A 19,861-nucleotide genomic window follows, 5' to 3' on the forward strand; every position below is an offset into this window, starting at 1 on the left:
TGAACACAATCTAATGAAACATATTATTTGTATTGAATTTTCAATAATAGTGCTTTTCATTTGCATCTGTTATAAAAAAAATGTACAGGATAAATTATTTTCTAAACTTTTATATCATTTATTATATTTTCTTAAATAAATATTTTTGCATAAAGCATTTTTATACTTCCTTTTTTACTGCACATTTGCTGGTATTTTGTAATGTTTTGTTCATTGGACAAACATCAATCAAAGTACAAATCAATTTTAACCATATCAGTTAATACCTTATTTCATCTAAAAAAAAACACACATTTAAATTGAAAAGGAAAATTAATGTTAAATAGCCGCCATAGTACGACCCCGTACCTGTTTGTCCTTGCGTATGCTGTCCTTGAGTGTCTGTAGCTGAGCAATCATCTCGTTGAGTTTCTGTTCCTTGTCTTGCACTGTTGTGTCTGCGAGCAGCTTCTGAATGTTCATGAACATCTGCATGTCCGCTGCTGACTGCTGCGACGTCATTGCTAGTTGCTCTAGGTATGCTCGGTCACTAAGCGCGTCACCAGGTTTGTGAGAACCTAGACGCTGTAACACGCTTTCCATGGATTTCTTGTGTAACCCAAACCCAGGCTTTGTTGAGTTATTGTTTGTGTGGTAGTTGTTTTCAGGATCGGAGTCCGAGTCTGAGCCACTGCGAACGCTCTGCAATATTCTTTGTTTCTTGTTTGTAGGGCGATCACGATCGGCACTGTTGCTGTCTGAGTCTTGGCTGTCCACGCCGTTACAGTGGCCCTGAACGATGTGGAGAGGGGACTGGTAGTCAAGGGTATGGATAAAGTCAAAATGTTTCTCCTGAGGTAATGTGTTGTAGATTGGTCGCTCATTTACGACGTCGTCACGGGGAAGTTTGGTAGGCGTATTCTTACGCTTTGAAGACATGCTCCTTAAAGTAGATAAGAAACATTTTAATACAAATAAAATTCCCAAGCTTCTGTTGCAAAATGAACATACGTGACAAATGCAACATTTCTCCACAAATTCCCATCTTCAAAAAAATTATTCAGAAAATTGTTTATATTATTTGAAACTTTTTTTTCACTGTTTACACATAGAATTAATCATAATATCTCCATAATGTCAATGTGCAGTAAGTATTTTTGCTTAACATGCGATTTATTACGAGGGTAAGGTTGCACTGTGGTTGCACCCTATACTCCATTGTGTACCGATCTACAGAGGAAATTCCCTTAACGAAAAAAATCCCCTCCCGCCACATTATGAAGAGATAATTTTCATGCACAGAATAAAGCAGTTATTGTTTTAATATCATAAATAAACACTTTTTCTCCACTATCTGTTGCAGTTTCCTTGAGAAATTCAAAGATAAGGCATCATAAAATATTTTAACAACTCCGATGACTCTGTGATTTACAGCTCGTTTTCCAGCACGGCAGTTATGATGTGTTGTTATATAAACAAAATAAATATTTCGTCTATTTTTTATACATCATTCAAATAAATTTGACATAATAGTCCCATAAATTCTCTTTTGCTTATTTTACCTAACAAAAAATAAAGAATCTTTTTTATTTCTTACATTATAATTAATTATCCTCAGAAAAACTTCAATGTATCTGAAAGCATTAGTTTTGGTGCAACAAAAATTTAATTAGATAATTAAGCATATAATCAATTGTCACATGTACACAAGCTAACTGTAAATTAACAGAAATGATCAAAAATAACTGAACAAAACGTCAGAAAATCATTTTAATTATTGCAGATACTTCCGTTATTTTTCTCCATGCTGTAGCAAGTGCCCGGGGCATAACTGGAGTACGATTGTCATACTTTGAACATTATTTCAATTAGCTTTTGGCAATTTTAAATAATTATGATAAATAATAACGGCTCCTCATCTGTACTTTTCGTCTAATCTAGTATTCAACTGTCAAACACATGACAAGAGCTTGTCACCAACATAACATAGCACCATGTAACTCATTTGTAAACGATTACTTATCAATTAAGTTTAATTTCTCATCTTCTAATTATGAACAATATGGCAGGATAACTGATCACATTCACAACTTACAAAGGAATGAGACACTTCTTTTGATCTATTAGTTAAAGTGTTGATTTTCTATGTAATAGTCATCGGATTGTATTTCAATGAGACATTTAATACTGATCTGTGCAAAGGGCAGCAATCCTGATAAAAAAACAGATCACAAAATAAATGACAAACTTTTAATCATACCTTCTTTTAATATCTTATCACATAGATATCAACAAATTTTTAACATTTAATCCAAAAAGGACTGTCCAAATTTTGAGCCCTATCACCTTGCTAAAAACATTAACCTGGCGATGGTATCACAATCACAATGCCATTATAATTTATTCTGTCAAAATGTTTTCCATCACTCATATTAATATAAATTATTCACACATTTCAATCAGTTTTGACGCACTCTACGGCCCACAAGACCCGCCTTTTCTATTGTAGTTGTATAATGAAGCCCAGATACAATGTGATAGCGTACTGTGCATTTCAAGTCATTCGTTTTTGTTGGGGAAAAGGAATTTGAATGCGCGGATTAGGCCGTAGAATAGACTCACCTCATCAAATTTAAGTAAAGTCTCCATGAGGTTCGCCGCTTTGCATTTTACAATTTTTAACTGATTTTTTTAAACTCTGAGGTAATGAATATTGTGAAATTAAAAAAAATAATATTTGCATCATATAATCTTTTAATAAATATTAAATCATTTATCTAATATAGATCACATATAAACCATATTTTATCCAAAGCAAACGTTATGATACAAATACATGTGTTAGGGCCTCATGGTGTACTTCAGACAACAAGTAAACACTCGATAAACAAGTGAAACCAGGCACAAAAGATGCTGATTTTGAAACCGCTCAACCATCACAGGATTAGGTGATGCCTATTCAATATTATAATAATTTTCCCTTTTATAGAATGTAAGAAATATGAATTTCAATGATTGATTATTTATTAAAATTTCAAGTTATGGCAAGAATGGCAATGAGAATTTCTTTACAGACAATTATCTTCTGCCCACTTTATACTTTTTTATAAAAATATTATTTTATTTTGATATAACTGATTTTCTGCTAATTGATAAATTGTTTAAAATGCTCAAAGTTTATGCTTTTTTTTACCTATTAAAGGCCTTTTAGTTATGCATGTTGTGGCCCATGTAACTCTAAGTAATCAACGAAATATTATGAAACATTTAAACATTTATCTTCTGCCTACTTTATACTTTTTTAAGGAATATTATTTTATTTTGATATAACTGGGGGCAACATTGACGTTTAAATCACTGCTCTGTTTTTAATGTAATATGAAAGTTTCAATATGCTGCAAAAACACGCAGCAATATTTCATTAAATTTAAGCACTTTTATTAGATTTTTTGTCATATGTTTGTCAAAGTAAATGAGTTTTTAATCAATTAAAACGAATTGTAGTCCATTTAATGGTCTGGTGTTATTGAAATTACCCATTGAATTTGCATATTATATTTGTCAGAATTTCTCATCAATTGCTCAACAATGAAGGCAGACAATTAATCCATTTGCATTGTCTAATTCGATTATTTCACACAAAAGCAAACATTTGAGTATAAATAAAACCATTCGGGTGACATGCTGCATTTTACATTGCCCATACAACTGGAATAACAGACCAAGTAACTACCGACAAAACTTCCTTTTGAAAACGATGATATTCAGCTATCTATTGTTCAACTTAAAATGTTTCTTGCTTCATTTTGGCAGAAATGACAAAAGATGATAAATCCCGACCAAAATATACGAGCATTTAGGCTGTTGCATTGTTCGGGCCATGTTATTTCTACGACTGATCTAAAAAAGGAACAAAGGTGGACGATCCTTTTCCAGTGAATCGTCTTTGTTCCAATCAGCCCTCTGACGTAACAGAAATTGTAATGAAATTCAATGTCATTATCTTTAAATCATTATTTTAGCATTTCATTTTAATGTTTTTCAACTATTTCTGATAAAAAAATGCCATTCTTCATATTTTTCCATTATAATTCATGTTTCTTATCCGAAACCACCATAATTAAATGAACCCAAAAGTCTTAAAGTTAGTAATAGGTGTATACACACTTTCACAAAAATGTAATCATTTCAAGCTGATGAACATGTTAATAAAGGCATTTATTTTACAGTAAACTGAACACTGGACAATGGTGTAAATGATGTGATTTCAGCTCCCAATGTGCAGTCATATAAACCATTGCCTTGCTGCCAGGGTGGCCAACCCAGTGTGGTCAACTAAACCATGGCCTCATTGCCAGAGTGGCCAACCCAGTGTGGTCATCTAAACCATTGCCTCATTGCCAAAGTGGCCAACCCAGTGTGGTCATCTAAACCATTGCCTCGTTGCCAGGGTGGCCAACCCAGTGTGGTCATCTAAACCATTGCCTCGCTGCCAGGGTGGCCAACCCAGTGTGGTCATCTAAACCATTGCCTCGCTGCCAGAGTGGCCAACCCTGTGTTGTCATCTAAACCGTTGCCTCGCTCCCAGAGTGGCCAACCCAGTGTGGTCAACTAAACCATTGCCTTGCTCCCAGAGTGGCCAACCCTGTGTTGTCATCTAAACCATTGCCTCGCTCCCAGAGTGGCCAACCCTGTGTTGTCATCTAAACCATTGCCTTGTTGCCAGAGTGGCCAACCCAGTGTGGTCATCTAAACCATTGCCTCGTTGCCAGGGTGGCCAACCCAGTGGAGTCATCTAAACCATTGCCTTGTTGCGAGAGTAACCAACCCAGTGGAGTCATCTTAATCATTACCGCCAACCTAGTGTGGTAATCTAAACCATTGCCTCTGTGCCAGAATGGCCATTTCGCAAGCCAAACAGGCTAATGACCACACAGACATGAACAATTTTTGCTTGAAATAAAAAGGCTATTTTCACTAATAAAAATGTAACTGAATCATACACTATGTTCAAATGTATAAACACACATAGCTGATTGTCAACATTTCAAAACTGTTTCCTTGTTTTCTGAACAAAGGAGTTTAAATTATAAAAAAAAAGATAAATCCTAAGGCATCTCATTAAATAAATCAATATTGGGATTTTATCAATAAGATGAAATTGATATTTAGCTATCAATGTCCAATATAAATTAAATACACTCAGATTTTTTTCTAATTTATTAATTGTTTAAAATGGTCAAAGTTGATGCTTTTTTTTACCAATTCAGGCCTTTTAGTTATGCACTTTGTGGCCCTAATGTAACCCTAAGAAACCAAATATTGTGAATCTCATAGCCCAAAAAGAACCTTTTGCTCATGAACAATGCCCCCGCACCCTAACAATAAGGCAACAGCATTCGTCACAATAATAGAAATATCAATTTCAAGGCGATGACAGTATCACTTACATTTTATTAGCAATTTTCTACCTCACAAATACCTTTATGTCGCTACTTTGTTGCCACTCCTATCAAACATGACGCTAACATTGTTAAAGAATCAGAGGTAATTAGAATATCATATTATAGAGCTACAAGGTCCCTAAAAATAGTGTGGGCTAAAAATATGATTTTGACCGAAAGAGGTTAAAAAAGAAGAGGAAGTCAAAGTATGCCTTAAAGGTTGTGAAAGACAAAATAATCACATAAATGATTACAAAGATTCCAGTGTGTTGTCTCCAATTTGAAAACAAGACCACAAACGGCTAATGACTCCATGATCTCCTTTTATGATGCTTTAGTGTCTTTCTTAAGACAAGCGGTTTGGTTTAATCTTTCATCAAGCCTTGTCATAACCCTGTTGGTAATGAGAGGAGTCCTGTCATAAGACGGGGATTACATTTTCAGGGCATGTAAAGGCAACAGAGTGGTCAATTAATGCTATATCTGACAGAATCTCAGCGAACTGACGTTTGCAATTATAAAACACTAATGAGGATGAATTACACAACACAGATATTGCATGACAAAAGCAGCAGTATCCGTTGTTTAACTTCCATGTTGGCAAGATATCACGTTCTTTCAGAAAAAAACGTTACATTAAACAATCTGTAGCTCACAATGAGCACAATAACATCTAAAGGACCCTCTGATCATGATGGTAACTGTTCTACGTCATTAACGACATTAATTACAGACTGCATTATTGGCAGGAAATTCGGATGGAATGACACAGGTGACAATATCCATCTTGCTCCTGATTTGGTATCATTGAACATTGTCTTGAAGCCCTACTGACATGGCAGCACCTCATTAGGTTACCCACAAGGAGCTTGGCTGTAGGAGAGCGCCCATATACCCTTTTCCAGTACATAAATGTTTGTGCACCTCAAAAACTTGATGAAGGCTCTTCCTTGTTCCTGGACCATCTTAGGCATTCAAGTAATAAAACTATTCTTCAAAAACATTGTTTGCTCCACAGATTCACAAAATTCTTTTCACAGTAAATGTTTGATGATCTTGCTTTGTCCCTTTGCCTGTGAGCCGGTTCAAAAAGGAACTCATTTTACCCCTTAATGACAATTGATAGTGATCAAATCACATCTCTGTTAATTGTTTTTGCAAACTGTTTAAGCGGAAGACAATTAAAGGAAACTGACTGGCTGCTATTCTGTGAAATAATTAACAATAAATGTACTACAATGGAGCAATATCTCGGAAATTCCTTTTTAATTAAAAGACAAGATACTTAAACAAAAGACTCACAGTGAAAAGATCCCAGAAAAGCCGTCCTTTGACATGGAGAACAATACAAATCATCAAAAAACATCACAAAAGCCTTTACCTGTAGGACAAGACCATGCTAATGCAAGTTAATTTGTAGGCTAAAGAACAAAAGGCAAAATGTTTTGTGTTACAATGATCAAGCATTGGAGACACCTGGCCTTTAAGCTGTTTTCATTGTCTAAACAACTGTCTTCATCCTCTCGCCTTTTGTGATGATTTACGGCACTTCTTTTCCTATCTTTTCCTTTTTTGTTCCTTCTAATGCACTTAGCAATTTCGAAGGTTTTAACAATTTCATTCAGCAAAGCAAAATCATGCTATCAGAGTTAATCAAATTTAGAACAAAATCACAATTTCATCTTAACAGTTTACTTCCATGTCTGTTTCAATTTAAATTCTTACATAATCATTGACATCATTACTCTGTCATTTACATTGAATGTGGAAATAAGTCTTTGTAATTGTTCTTCGCAATGATCCCATAGCCTATCATTTTCAGGAGAGAGAAGTTAAAGCAATTGCCCCATTGTTCACAAGCGAGCGCCTCTCCAATCCACCAGCCTCTCAAGTCGCGTGTGATTGCCCGTCATTTGTCTCCGCCGTCACATTATTGTGACAACAGGACTCATGAAAGTGTTAACAGCTAATTGTCCTGTCACTGCCTGGGATCATACCACTGAGGGACACAGCAACTTGTATCAAGAAGAACATTGAAACAACCGTATCACAAGAACAACTCTTTAATAAAGAACATAGTTTTATTTCAAGACTAGGAGATTAAAACTGCTGAGAGTCAGGCACACGATACCTTAGAGTCATGTCATTTCATTTGTGTACAGACCTTTTCTGCCAGGAGATGAACAGAAGTCAGGCACAGCACCTTGGGCCAACATCCGTGTCAATTATTATTTTGTGTAGAGAGTTTTGGCTCAAGATGAACATTTTTAAAGAGCAATGGCAAAGACAGAGGCATGGTTACCACCCCTTAATTCTACATCATGTCAATTGTCATTCTATGTAAAGATTTTTGATGTGCACACCACACATTTTAGTTTCCAGCTTTTCACATGATTTTTTTGTTGGGCTGATATCCCCTCTTTTACTTTGCACTGGAATAATTTGATTGAACCTAATGATATTAACCCAGAGGTATTTTGTTCACTCAGGCATCAATGACATGTCATTAAAACTGTTGTCTGCTACTTCCAGACAAAAGAATAATGACTAAGTTTTAATTCTTTATTCTGGATTTTACCTGGATTGGAATACATAATCTGGTAAATACATGGATCATTGAGCCATTATAATATGGCTGAAAGTCAGAGTTCCATAAATCTGAACAATAGCAGTAATTGGCGACATCAATTCCACAACATGTTTTGCAATAAAGCCATGATTATGAAGTGGCAACAATTGCCTCCAATTGTCATCCAGCACTGCTATATATTGTCAGAAACCTTTTCTGAGACTTGTGAAAAACTAGAGACACTTTACAACTGTCAGAGCGGCACTTCTTAGAACTGTCAAGAGACTTTCATAGTTCTGAAAGTGACACATCCAGTTCTAAAAAAATATATGTTGAGTGGTATTGTTTTTTGTTCCATAACTGTTATACCACCTTCTACATACATGTTATTATGTGGATGGAAAGAGGAATCTGAATCTTATGCAACTTTGTACATTTCCATCTATATGAATTATAAACATTTTACATTTTGAGTTACCTCCAAAATAAAATATCGGTCAAAAAAATAGATAATTTTTCATGATATTTCCAATCGGTTTTTTTTTCAGACTTGAAAATAATAAAAGAACAACTGTTTCACATACTATAAAATGCATAACATTTCCTTGAAGATAATAACAAAACAGTAAAGATGTATTTTTAGAGCTGTTCATCGAGGGGAAAAATTGTCATTATCTTACACCCCCATAATTATATTTCTTAAGTGATATTGAGAATGATTCATATTCCCTTTGATTATGTACTTGGAAATCAGCCATAATTATTTAAAAGTTGGTTTATGATAGATTTTAAGAGGCCTACATAAAGATTTACAATGGTGATAACAGCAAGAAGACAAGCAAGCTTTTGTTTTCCCCAAAGATGTAGTGCGGTAAAGACACCAAGCATGCTGGGAAAACAGCCGCTCAGGAACGGGCATGGAGACACTGGGCTCCAGGCTCCAAACAAACATCCAGCTCCGGATTTACTCTGCCTACTTACTTCATTATCTAGAATTATAATCCATATATTGTCGAGAGCAGAACAATGTTTTTGTGCTATAAATCTTTCATTGTCAGCAGTTCATACTATAGGAACCGCTAGAAAGTGTAACCCACACTGAACCAACAAAAACACAAAAAACTTTGAAGTTTTTTGTTAAAAAGCCCATCCCAGACCATTAAACTCTTACTAGCACCTTGACCCTGACAGGGGGGCACTAAGACATGGGTAAAACATGGGCTGATAAGCCATATTCTGGCTTTTTCATTTCCAGCAGAGCAGACATTTGTCTTGGAGTGCATTTCAATGAATTGTAAGGTATTTATGAGGATGAAACATGTTTTGTTTCAAAACTGAAATCATTCGGGGGATGATTTTTTTGTTGTGCACAAAGCATAAACAATAATAGGTCGCCCCCCTGTCAGAGTCAAGGTGCTTGCTCTTTTCATCTAGGTATTAACATGGATATTACAGCTCTCATCATAATGCACAACCAAATTTTGATGGGAAATATTGTTTTATGTTACCACAATGTAGTAAAATTGATTAAGATTATTTGCAACCCAAAAGAAAATCTTACATCTCATAAAATCTGAATGAAACAGACATTTTTAGCATCCAAACAAGAAAAAAAACATTATGCCAAATCATAAGAAGTCAATCCCTTGGAAATAACTTTTTTTACAAAAATGTTTGCCAGTATTCAATATTATAATATAATACTTCTGTCAGCCTTTCCATCAAGCCTCATCAACAGAACCATTTCAGCGCTACACTGTTCATGCTCTCCAGTAAACAGCCCTGACAGTACAGGCATTTGGCGATGCTATCTTGTCTGACTTTCACTGCCAAAGACCAACAAAAATCAACTTTTTACAGCATTAATTGTTTCCTTGTGAAGACAGCCAACTGACGCTGAGGCCCATTATTCCACCATTCCTGTCACAGTGTTGTCCCATTTAACATTCAACATTGCAAATTATGCCTTTTCCGATTTACCACTAATTCATTGGGTCCCTCCCCAACCAATTAAACAATCTGAACAAGAATAACTTGGATATATGTAAAGTCTTTTAAAAACTTGGGCTCTATGAATTAAAATTCAATTAATATTGTTTATACATCACATAAAGATGTACTTATTTAACTCATAACTGCAAATTGTATCATGATTATATTAGTTCCATATAGTTATATCTGAGGTCTTAGTTAAATAATTTGATGTTCTCTTTTTTCAATGCGTTGAAATTCGAGATATTTTTCTCAGAAAGATCTACAAAACAACAAAGGAATTAAAACTGATGAAAATCTGACAAAGGCTTATCATAATGGGGCAAGATTTTACTTCATTGTACCCTGGATTATGAATTTATTACTGGAATAATTTATAGCAGATATTGAGACTTAAAACAAATTCCAGGAAAAATTATCAATTTTCTAAAAAGAGTTTAATCATTGATTAATGCTTCCAATCGGCAAATATCTTAAATGAGACTTAGCAACATTATATTGTTTCTTAAATTATGCCTGATTTGATAATTCATTAATACTTCATTTTCACATGTTGTTTTTAGATTAATAAAGGATTAGATTACTTAGTAATTGTCAATAAATTTTATTACAATATGGTTCAAATTTTATAACTTAAAATGCTTAATGATTCAATTAAATACAGAATTATGTTTAATTTAACAGTAATGTTTCTTTTCACAAATTAAGAATGAGCTGTACTTAATATAATATTTTAAGGCCTAATTTTATATTTTACCTTCACAGCATTTGTATAAATTAAGAATAACATGATTATGAAATTTAAAACAATTACAGTTATAGAAATGACGATTTGTTCTTCTGAACATCTCATATCTAATTCACATTATATATTCAAAGGCGTTTATTATAAAGTAAAAATGTATAATATAATGTTAAAAGGATAGTTATATGAGTTAAAATTACCACTTTTCAGGTTTAGATAATCTTATTCAAACAATTAAAATATGAAGCATTTCAATAAAGAAACTAAGGCACTATAAAAGTTCATAATACACTTCTATGAAAATCAAATCATATAAACATATGGTAATAAAAAAAAAGAAAAAAAGAATTGCATTACCAAAATGTATGTATTATCTGCTAATGCATGTTGAAACAAAATGTAAAAAATGTTTAAAATCTATGAGTATTTCCTCATTTCATAATGAATATTTAATAAAAAAATATACAAAGTACTAAACCTCACTTATTCTACTCTGTACCGTGATGTCTTTAAAGAAGCAGCTGGGGACCTTCAAGTGTATACAATCAATGAGTTTCAGGGTGATAATACCAAAACGATAAAAGTGAAATAATTCAAATTGATTCATCAGAATTCCAGAGAAGTGATGATAAACAAATGAATTCATTACTCTGACAACAATGATAACTTGTGTGTTTAAAATAATAAATTCTCAAGATACTGGAAATGGCCTGTCAACATAAGGCTACAGTGATACGCAACACTGGCAATGGAAGGCTCCTTGCACACTGGGAAAACTTCTACCCACCCTGGTCTGTCAATACCTGATATGACATTACACATTTGATGCAGAAACAATTTTGAATATAAAAAAATGGAAAAATTGCATAATGACTTATACTGGCAAAGTTTTTTTTTTATATATATTTGCATACAAGACAATTATAGTTCTTTAAAGTTTCCTCAAACTCTTACTGTCACACTCAAGAATGATAATACATACTACACATGCATGCAATTTCAGCTTACAAGCAAGAAATGAGTTCTAAGTAAAAAGAAAACAAAGTTTCAATTGTTATGATCAGGTGGTGTGCATCTAAAAACATAAGAAACACACTGCATTTATTACCCTACTTGGCAATATCATTCCTAATAACTCATACCATTGTTAAAAGTCCATAAATGACATACTCCATCAAATGAGGTGGTTAACGGACAATAAAGTAATGTGACAATACCTCATAATATCACTATATATCTCCAGCATTTTTGCAGCATGTGACAGACACGGCTCTATGACAAAACTTGAGAACTTGAGAAAGCCAGAAAAACAATAATCAATGAAGCACACAAGAGCAATCCTCAGTAACTGTCCCCCACACTGCTCCACTGGTACAACAAATCAGTGCTAAGGAAAACAATGAAGCCACACAGCAATGATCACAGAACCAGTCCAATAACAGGCGGCCAATGGGAGAGGAGCATGAGAGAGGAGAGAGCTGTGTATCGCCCAGCAGCGAGGGGAGGAGCCTGGAACAATGCTCTCTTTGAGTACAGCAGTGCCTTCCCACCGCTACCAGCCTGCCGATCTCCTAGCTCATATCAGCCACTGCCGCAGCTACTGTAAATAGACTATACAACAAGTGATGTGGTTTCCAGAAAAACAATCAACATTAGTTTCAAGTTTTCATGATGTTTAGTACTGTATGCAATATCTTCAAGGCCAGAAGATTTGCAACAGCAATTAAACAGTGCATTACACTACATTTTAAACTGTTGTATTTTTAATATTCTAGAGCAATAATAAAAGCACTTGAATTTAATTATTTACTAAGAAATGTTAGTTTACATATCAGTATTGTTTTCGTTGTTTTGTCTAAATCATAAAGTAAATTGTTGGCACTTAGGCTAAGAGAAGAATGTTCCAATACACAAGTGGACAGTGGCCACTGACATGTTTACAGCAGTTGATGATGTAGATAAGTTCCGGGCACCACTTCTGGTCATATCTCAGACAAGATCTACCACTAGCCATTAACTGCTTCATTAGTGTCCAGTTTTACTGTTAGCCACTGTCAGGAAAAAGCTCTTTGACCAGTGTTTACTCTTTATGTCCATACCCTAACTGCCTGCTACAAAGGTTTAACTCACAGTGAGTACTTAAAGGCAGTAAAAAAGTCCAACACTTACAGACATAACATGTGACAAAAACTCATTGTCTTAACTGGAATTTTACAGTCTCCTTATCATTAACTATAAAAATATACATCAACATGGTACCAAATAGCCACTTCAATGTTTTAAGTTATCATAATAATAACAACATTGAGAAATAAAACCAAGAAGTCGTAAACCACTCTCAATATCAGATAAATGACAAAACTTCATTACCAAGAAAACTGCTGATATGTACTTTGGTATTTACTGTATCATTTTAATGTCTTGGTAAATAATGAAAGGTCATGTCTTAATAACTTTCCACAAGCACAAAGATTAGATAGAGGGGCAATGAAAGCGATGGATCAAGTGCAAGCCACTTGGCTTATCAGAAAGCGCCCAAACATTGTAAGACCCCAGCTGCTACTGTTGGGGCCACTCATTGTATATATTTTGAATATGAATTGGTTTCAAGGACAGTTTGAATACTATAAAGATATTTCCAATTTCCAAAGCAGTAGTATGTTTTGATCTTTGTCATCTGCAAAAACAGCATCAAAAATTATGTTTTTAAAATGATCTTGATTTTTTTTGGTTTCCTGAGTAATAAAGTTAAGAACAGGATTCTTGAAAGATGTTAAGATGTGATAACTGTCGGAGGCTTTGTTTCCCCAGAGAACAATATTTTGTTTGACTGAAAAATATTTCAGGGAAGATATGTAAAATTTTAATATTGTTTCATACCAATGCTGAAGCTGCTATGAAAACTTAAGACACAGCAATAACGGTAACTCAAGATGAACAGGATAAATAGATATGTAAAAATCAAAATTCAAATACAAAGTTTATTTTACCAATAATTAAGATGCTTCAAGTAAGTGTAATGAATTTAAAAACTAGAACGTGTTGCTCAATTATTCAGATGTTTCTATGATGCAAGATGTAAGCTGCAATAACTTCACCACTGAAATATGTTTAGGAAAAGACAACAATGCTAATATCCCGCTATGTCTGGAGATACCTCAATCATTCCCTCTAACATCTCCGCCATATCTACCAGATTAGCTGAGATTCTATTATTTTCAAAAACAATAGCTTCCTGTGTCTGTATGTACACAAATAGAAACACTGGATAGAGTTGCAACTGACAGGATTTCTAGAATAGTTTGGTGGGCTTGGAAAGGATTGCCAGGGTAATAAAGCTGATTTGGACTTGGTGTATCTCAGGGTAGGACAAGCTAATAAAGTATAGTGGCTAACTCATGAACATTCCGACTCAACTGTAATCACTCTGTCTCAAACCAATATAAGCAATGGTGAACAAGGCTGAACAGCCCATTGTTGAAACCATGAAAGATACTGAAAGTGATTTTGTATGTAATTCTAAGTGTTAAGTTCATGTTTTTCGGTTTATTACCTAAAACATTGTTTTCTCAATACTTTGGCATAAACCATTGTTCTTGGCATAGAATTAGAAGCACTCCAGGGGAATCCATCAACATTAAATTGTTGAGTACCTTTCACTTAGTTCAATATGTTGCTTGATTAGAGAAAGACTTGCAAATAAGAATTTATTTTGAAGGCTGAAATGAACAGAACACCAAGAATGATCTGCAACTGTTCACTGTATGAACTCCCAAGGGAAAGCAAGTTATCAGATAACAATGAACCTCATCTTCCATTACAAATGCTTAACAATGCACACATTGTGGTGGGGCTTGTTAGCATGTCAATTAAGACAAGCACCTGTTAACAGGTAGCCACTTGTTACCTATATTCACTGTCAACATTGGTATAATACTGGAATCACTTGCAAATGTTCAAACAAATGTTTTCTACATAGTTGGAGTGGCAAATGTTTGAAAAGAGTTTGCCATAAAAGTCGATAGCATGAAATCAAAACTGTGTTAATATCATATATATTTTACTGGAAATGGGACATTAAGTCACAATCCTGAAACCACATTAGAGAAAAAATAATAATTATAGACACACAATCAAGTATACATTATGATTTAGTCTCCAGAGTGCTACAGAGTTGTATGTCACTCTAAATGTACTTACGGCATCATTAGTGCTGGCCTGACAGATCATTGAAGGGAAAGAGTGAGAAGTATTTTGTCTGTTTTCACATCGCTAGCATTCTCTGCACCCATCCTACTGATTGTTTTAGCAATAACAAGAATAACTAGAGGCTACAATGAGATATTTTTCAATTTACCAATGTAGACAATTTGTATGGAACAGATAAGTTCAGCCTGGCACATGGTAAACATTCCAACTAATGGGTCAACTCAAAGATTTTATCAAATACATGCACATTACAGATTGCAAGAAAGTGCAGGAATTTTCACAGATTTGGACAACTGTTTAGATAAATGTTTCAGATAAAATCATGCACTACACATTAACTTAGTTTAACAATTAACAATATAAATTTTCAATGTTATCAGAAGCAAGTATTATTTTGACCTATTTTCCTGGAATATGAACTTTAAAATTCATTCATTGCATAACCAATTGGCAGCAACCAGCACCTTGTTAGTAGCCATCCCATTATCACCTTGTTACATTATCTCCCCATCAGGTGTGTTATCTACCTGAACCTATCTTGTGTGGTCAATTATGAAAGACCAGCCACTGGGCTTATCAGCCAACTGACCAGTGCCATAATGGCCCTGTGAATCATGGTCCATCTCCTCCTGGACACCTGTCAGCGGGCTATTAGCAAACACCTAGGACTAAAGGTGTCCATAGACATCTTATCAACACATTCATCCCTCATTTTTCTGGGATGCCAAATCTCTGACAAAGACCACAGAACAGTTCAAATCATTCCTCACTGTTGGGCAAGAAAGAAGTTCAGAAATTGTCATAGCATTGGTGCAATAGTTGTCAGCGTCATTGTCGCCTTCATGCAAAAACTTTAACCTTGGCCAACACTGTGAATATATACCTATGAAACTTGTAACCCATGTTGCCAGAGACAATACACACATATACCTCAAGGCTCATAACTCTGGATCAAGTGCTACATTATGAAGACAATGATGCATAACAAATCACATTTACAACAGTGCTATAACAAGGAGAAGCTACTTGGTCTAATGCCCTCTTTCACCTAATCTCAAGCTTAACGATATATGCCCAAGCAACAAATCATAGATTGATACAGGATCAAAACTAACAGGAATCAAAAGCAAAACAAATAAATCAAAATTCTTAGAAGGTCAAGATTAACACATAATTAAGTCACACGTGTTCAAGATTTGCATTAATCATTCCCAGGTTCATTTTCTTTCTATCAATGATTAATTATCCAATATACGGGCTCTCCCATTTACCATTTGATTCAACTTGAAACAATTTATTTGTTCAAAAAGTACAGATCTCTGATGAAACGAAGCTAATATCACTACACCTGTTTTAATAGAAAATATGAAATTACTGGAAAATGATAAGCCATAATAATTACTTGAGTCCATGCAGTAGGGGTGCCAGTAAATTTCAAGCATTTTTGTGGATTTAGCGACTGCAGCAATGTACATAAATCTCTGATCAAACACTAAGGTTCCAGCTGTTGTTTTTGGTGCTATTACTAATTAGCAATTGGTACGGAGAACTATAGTTTTGGACTCAGGCTTGGTGTTTGCAGGTGGGGTAATCTCATAGAATTACGAATAATAGATAGGTCTAATGGCTTTTATGAATATTTGCCACTTATATGATGAAGTCTGACAAATTTATATGGTCAGTAATACAGATAAGGGTTATAAAAACAAAACATTATTCACTAAAAGTTAACTATGAAACTTTGAAAAAGAGAGGTTTTATGCCTGAAAGATAATTAAAAAAATGGTTCTGTAAAAATTAGGTTGAAGCTGGTTCATTGAAAACCCACAATTGTTGGAGAACATTGAAACTACTTCCAGTAATTATATTATGATGACTAGTTTTCATACAATGTTACATACATTTAAACTGACAACACAAAAACTAATGCAAACATTAAACAAACAATATCAATTATGACATCCTGGTGTAGTTACCAGAAAGACTATAAAAATATCACACTGCAAATTTATTGTGACAGTAATGCTTATTAGCAATAACTCTTAGAACAATTACATCACATGTTATGCTCAATTGAGTGGTGCTCATCTTCAATTGACACTAATGCAGCAAATAGGGCAACTTGCAAGCATGTCAAGTCTAATCTCCTTGTCCTCATCAATAAATCTAAGTGGTGTCATCACTGGAGCAGTGCAATACACACACAGCACACAACACTGTTCAAGAAGGGAAAACAAGTGGAAATAGCCAGGGATTATTATTTTGGAGAAGCTGACAGTGGCAGAGAGTTCCAGTCATGTTTACTCAAGGAATCTAGGAATCTAGATGTAGATAGTGCAGTGATAGGAAATTACAAGGTGATAGGGCAGGTCAGACTAAACAGTCCAAGTGTTGTTGTGGTGCCATGTTTACACGGAACCCTTGTTAGGTCCCTGGACCTGTCAAACCTTGATGCTTATCAGTGGAAATGCTAATTTCAGGGATGACAACCCTGGTTATCCCATACCCTATCAGGCAACACATCACTGTTGTTGTAGATGAGTATCAAATCTACTTGGCACTAAGCCTCGTTATAATGACATAATGTGTTTGTTGTTCCTAAATTAACAGTTAAACACATACATACTGGCATTAATTGTTGTGGTTACAGGTTTGCCTCACATTCATAACAGGATTTCTATTCCAGAACACACTGTTTGTACAATAATAATCCTTGTTAAACAGTGATTAAGAAATACATATTGCCAACAACAACAAAGACACTGCATCAAAATACATAATAAATAACAAAACCATCTACACCCATTTAATCAGTAGTGGCATACACAAATGTGGCAACTGTGATTACCATTGTTCTTTCTGCATGCCTGAGTTAATTCAACAAAGTTCAAAGCCTGGGTATGTCACTTCAGCAGCACAAAACAACAGTGCAGAACAATAAATACATACTAAAAACAAATCTTATTACATATTACAGTCAAATGATCAGCAAAGCTAAAATGCCAGTTATTTCCACCAGCCAAAAGGGAATGCCAGAATGTATTCTATGACAATAAGAACAAACAATAAACTCCTGGAAAAGATCAGCTCCCAGTATTTCTTGAAATTAAAGGATATCAAAGGAAACACTGCCTGCAATAAACTATGTTTGTTCATATATAAACAATGGCTGTAAGAGAACGGTTTACCATTATGTTATCTACAATAGCCTAAGCCCCACAACAGAAGTTGGTTTCCATTTCCTTAATCACCTGTCATGTAATCAAAGCTTGATTGTGTTTACAGTTATCAGTAATTGAATGGGTTCTGCAGCTAACAGACAGCCTCTTGTCTTTACCCTCCTTTCTTCTTTGAAGAACCTAGGATTTATGTGGCCCTGTGCTTCTACTCCACCTGGTTCCCCACCTGGCCACATGGACCTCTGATCTGTGGCCTTGGACCCATGACCCAGGAAGTTACCTTTGACCATGGACATGCCCTGCACTTCTCCTCAAACTGACTTATGTGTCTCAGACATCAGACCTGTGGCCTTGGGTTTTACAATAGGTGCAATATCATTTCATGCCAATGGCTACCATACATACGTGTTTAATGTGAGTGGGCTGTACTGAGAAATTATTCATGTGATCTTTTGGTCTCATCACCATATGGTTTTATTGCCATCTGAATTTACATACAAAGTTTTTTTTGCTGCTGTGCATGTCCCTGAACATTCATTTGATTTAGATTTACAAGTAAACAGTGATCTTATATAATTTAAATGGTTGTAACAAATATTTTTTAATGATGGTAACAAATATGTTTTATGTTTTTTCCTAAAATCAATTTAAATGAAAGTTAGTTATGGTCATTGTTTTGCTTCAAAGGCCTATGAAAATGTGCTTATAAATAAAACTAGAGGACATACAAAAACAAAATGATACATCAAATATGCAAGATCTTACCTTTCACATAATACTTTAATACAAAATCAAAAGAGCTTGACATACTGGATCACCCTGCCTTACTCCTTAAAGATAATAAGCAAAATTAGGAGTTCATTATGAAGAGAATTTGCACAAACATATGAACTGTTTATTACATAAGTAAATAGCTTCTGAATCATAGATTTTGAAACTGAACCAGCTCTGAAGACCATTTGGAGGCTCATATTGCAGATAATATAAACAATGGATGACTGGTGCTGTCTCTCACATGCCTTTGAACAATATACAAAACAACCACTGTAAACATGGACCATTGTGTGTTTTATGTAACTGTGCTGCCAGAATCCAAATGTTTGTTCATTCTGGGTAAGAACTAGGTCAAGATGAAATAATGAAATAAATTCAATCAAATCAAAGCAGACAAACTATGTATCAATACATACAGTAAGCTTCTGTGTTACAAGACAAGATTTTTGGTAAGAGTACAAGCCTTTACTCCTGAAAAACACTCCATAGGCATATTTCAGCAACGATTCTTGTCCTATCTCGATCAGCAAAGGGTTCATGTCAAACATCAGAATTTAAAATCCCATTTGCAATTGTGACAATGTGAGGGGTCTAAGTACCAGAAGAGAACATCCCCACCCCAAGGAGCCACACAGATGTAGGCTTGTTGCATGGTGTATCAAACCTGACACAATAATGCTCAGAGAAGCAGGTTGTACACATCCCTTCTCACCCAGTTAGCAGAAATTTACAAACACAATCAATCAAGCATTGGTGTATGTCAGCAGAGTCATTACCCAGAAATTGAAACAATCTTTATCTGTGGTTTCTCAAAGCAGGGACACAAATTCCTGCCAGATCTGGTGTTGCCTGATAGTTTGTCTGCACTGCAATGCTTTAGGAATAGATTATTGTGCCTTATGGCCAATGTCCATCTCACTATATATCACTTTTTGGCTAAAAAATGCATTATGAAAGGTGATTTCTTACC

At 34.8% G+C, this 19,861-nt stretch overlaps 1 protein-coding gene across 7 annotated transcripts in view; it reads right to left on the reverse strand.

Moving 5' to 3' along the window:
- Positions 1–19,861, reverse strand: part of LOC128231676 (transcription factor Sox-5-like) — a 94,444-nt gene that overhangs the window by 23,219 nt on the left and 51,364 nt on the right. For 4 of the 7 annotated variants that reach the window (XM_052944741.1, XM_052944740.1, XM_052944737.1 and 1 more), the window contains one exon: positions 349–922. In XM_052944741.1, coding sequence (XP_052800701.1) covers positions 349–918 — 570 coding nt within the window. In that variant the 5' untranslated portion in view covers positions 919–922. Of the gene's footprint in view, positions 1–348; positions 923–2,239; positions 2,387–11,946; positions 12,102–19,861 lie in introns of those variants that run through there. The other 3 variants (XM_052944736.1, XM_052944735.1, XM_052944739.1) reach the window with 2 other exon arrangements.

The sequence above is a fragment of the Mya arenaria genome, chromosome 4, assembly GCF_026914265.1.
Source record: "Mya arenaria isolate MELC-2E11 chromosome 4, ASM2691426v1".
In the NCBI taxonomy this organism is placed as follows: domain Eukaryota; kingdom Metazoa; phylum Mollusca; class Bivalvia; order Myida; family Myidae; genus Mya; species Mya arenaria.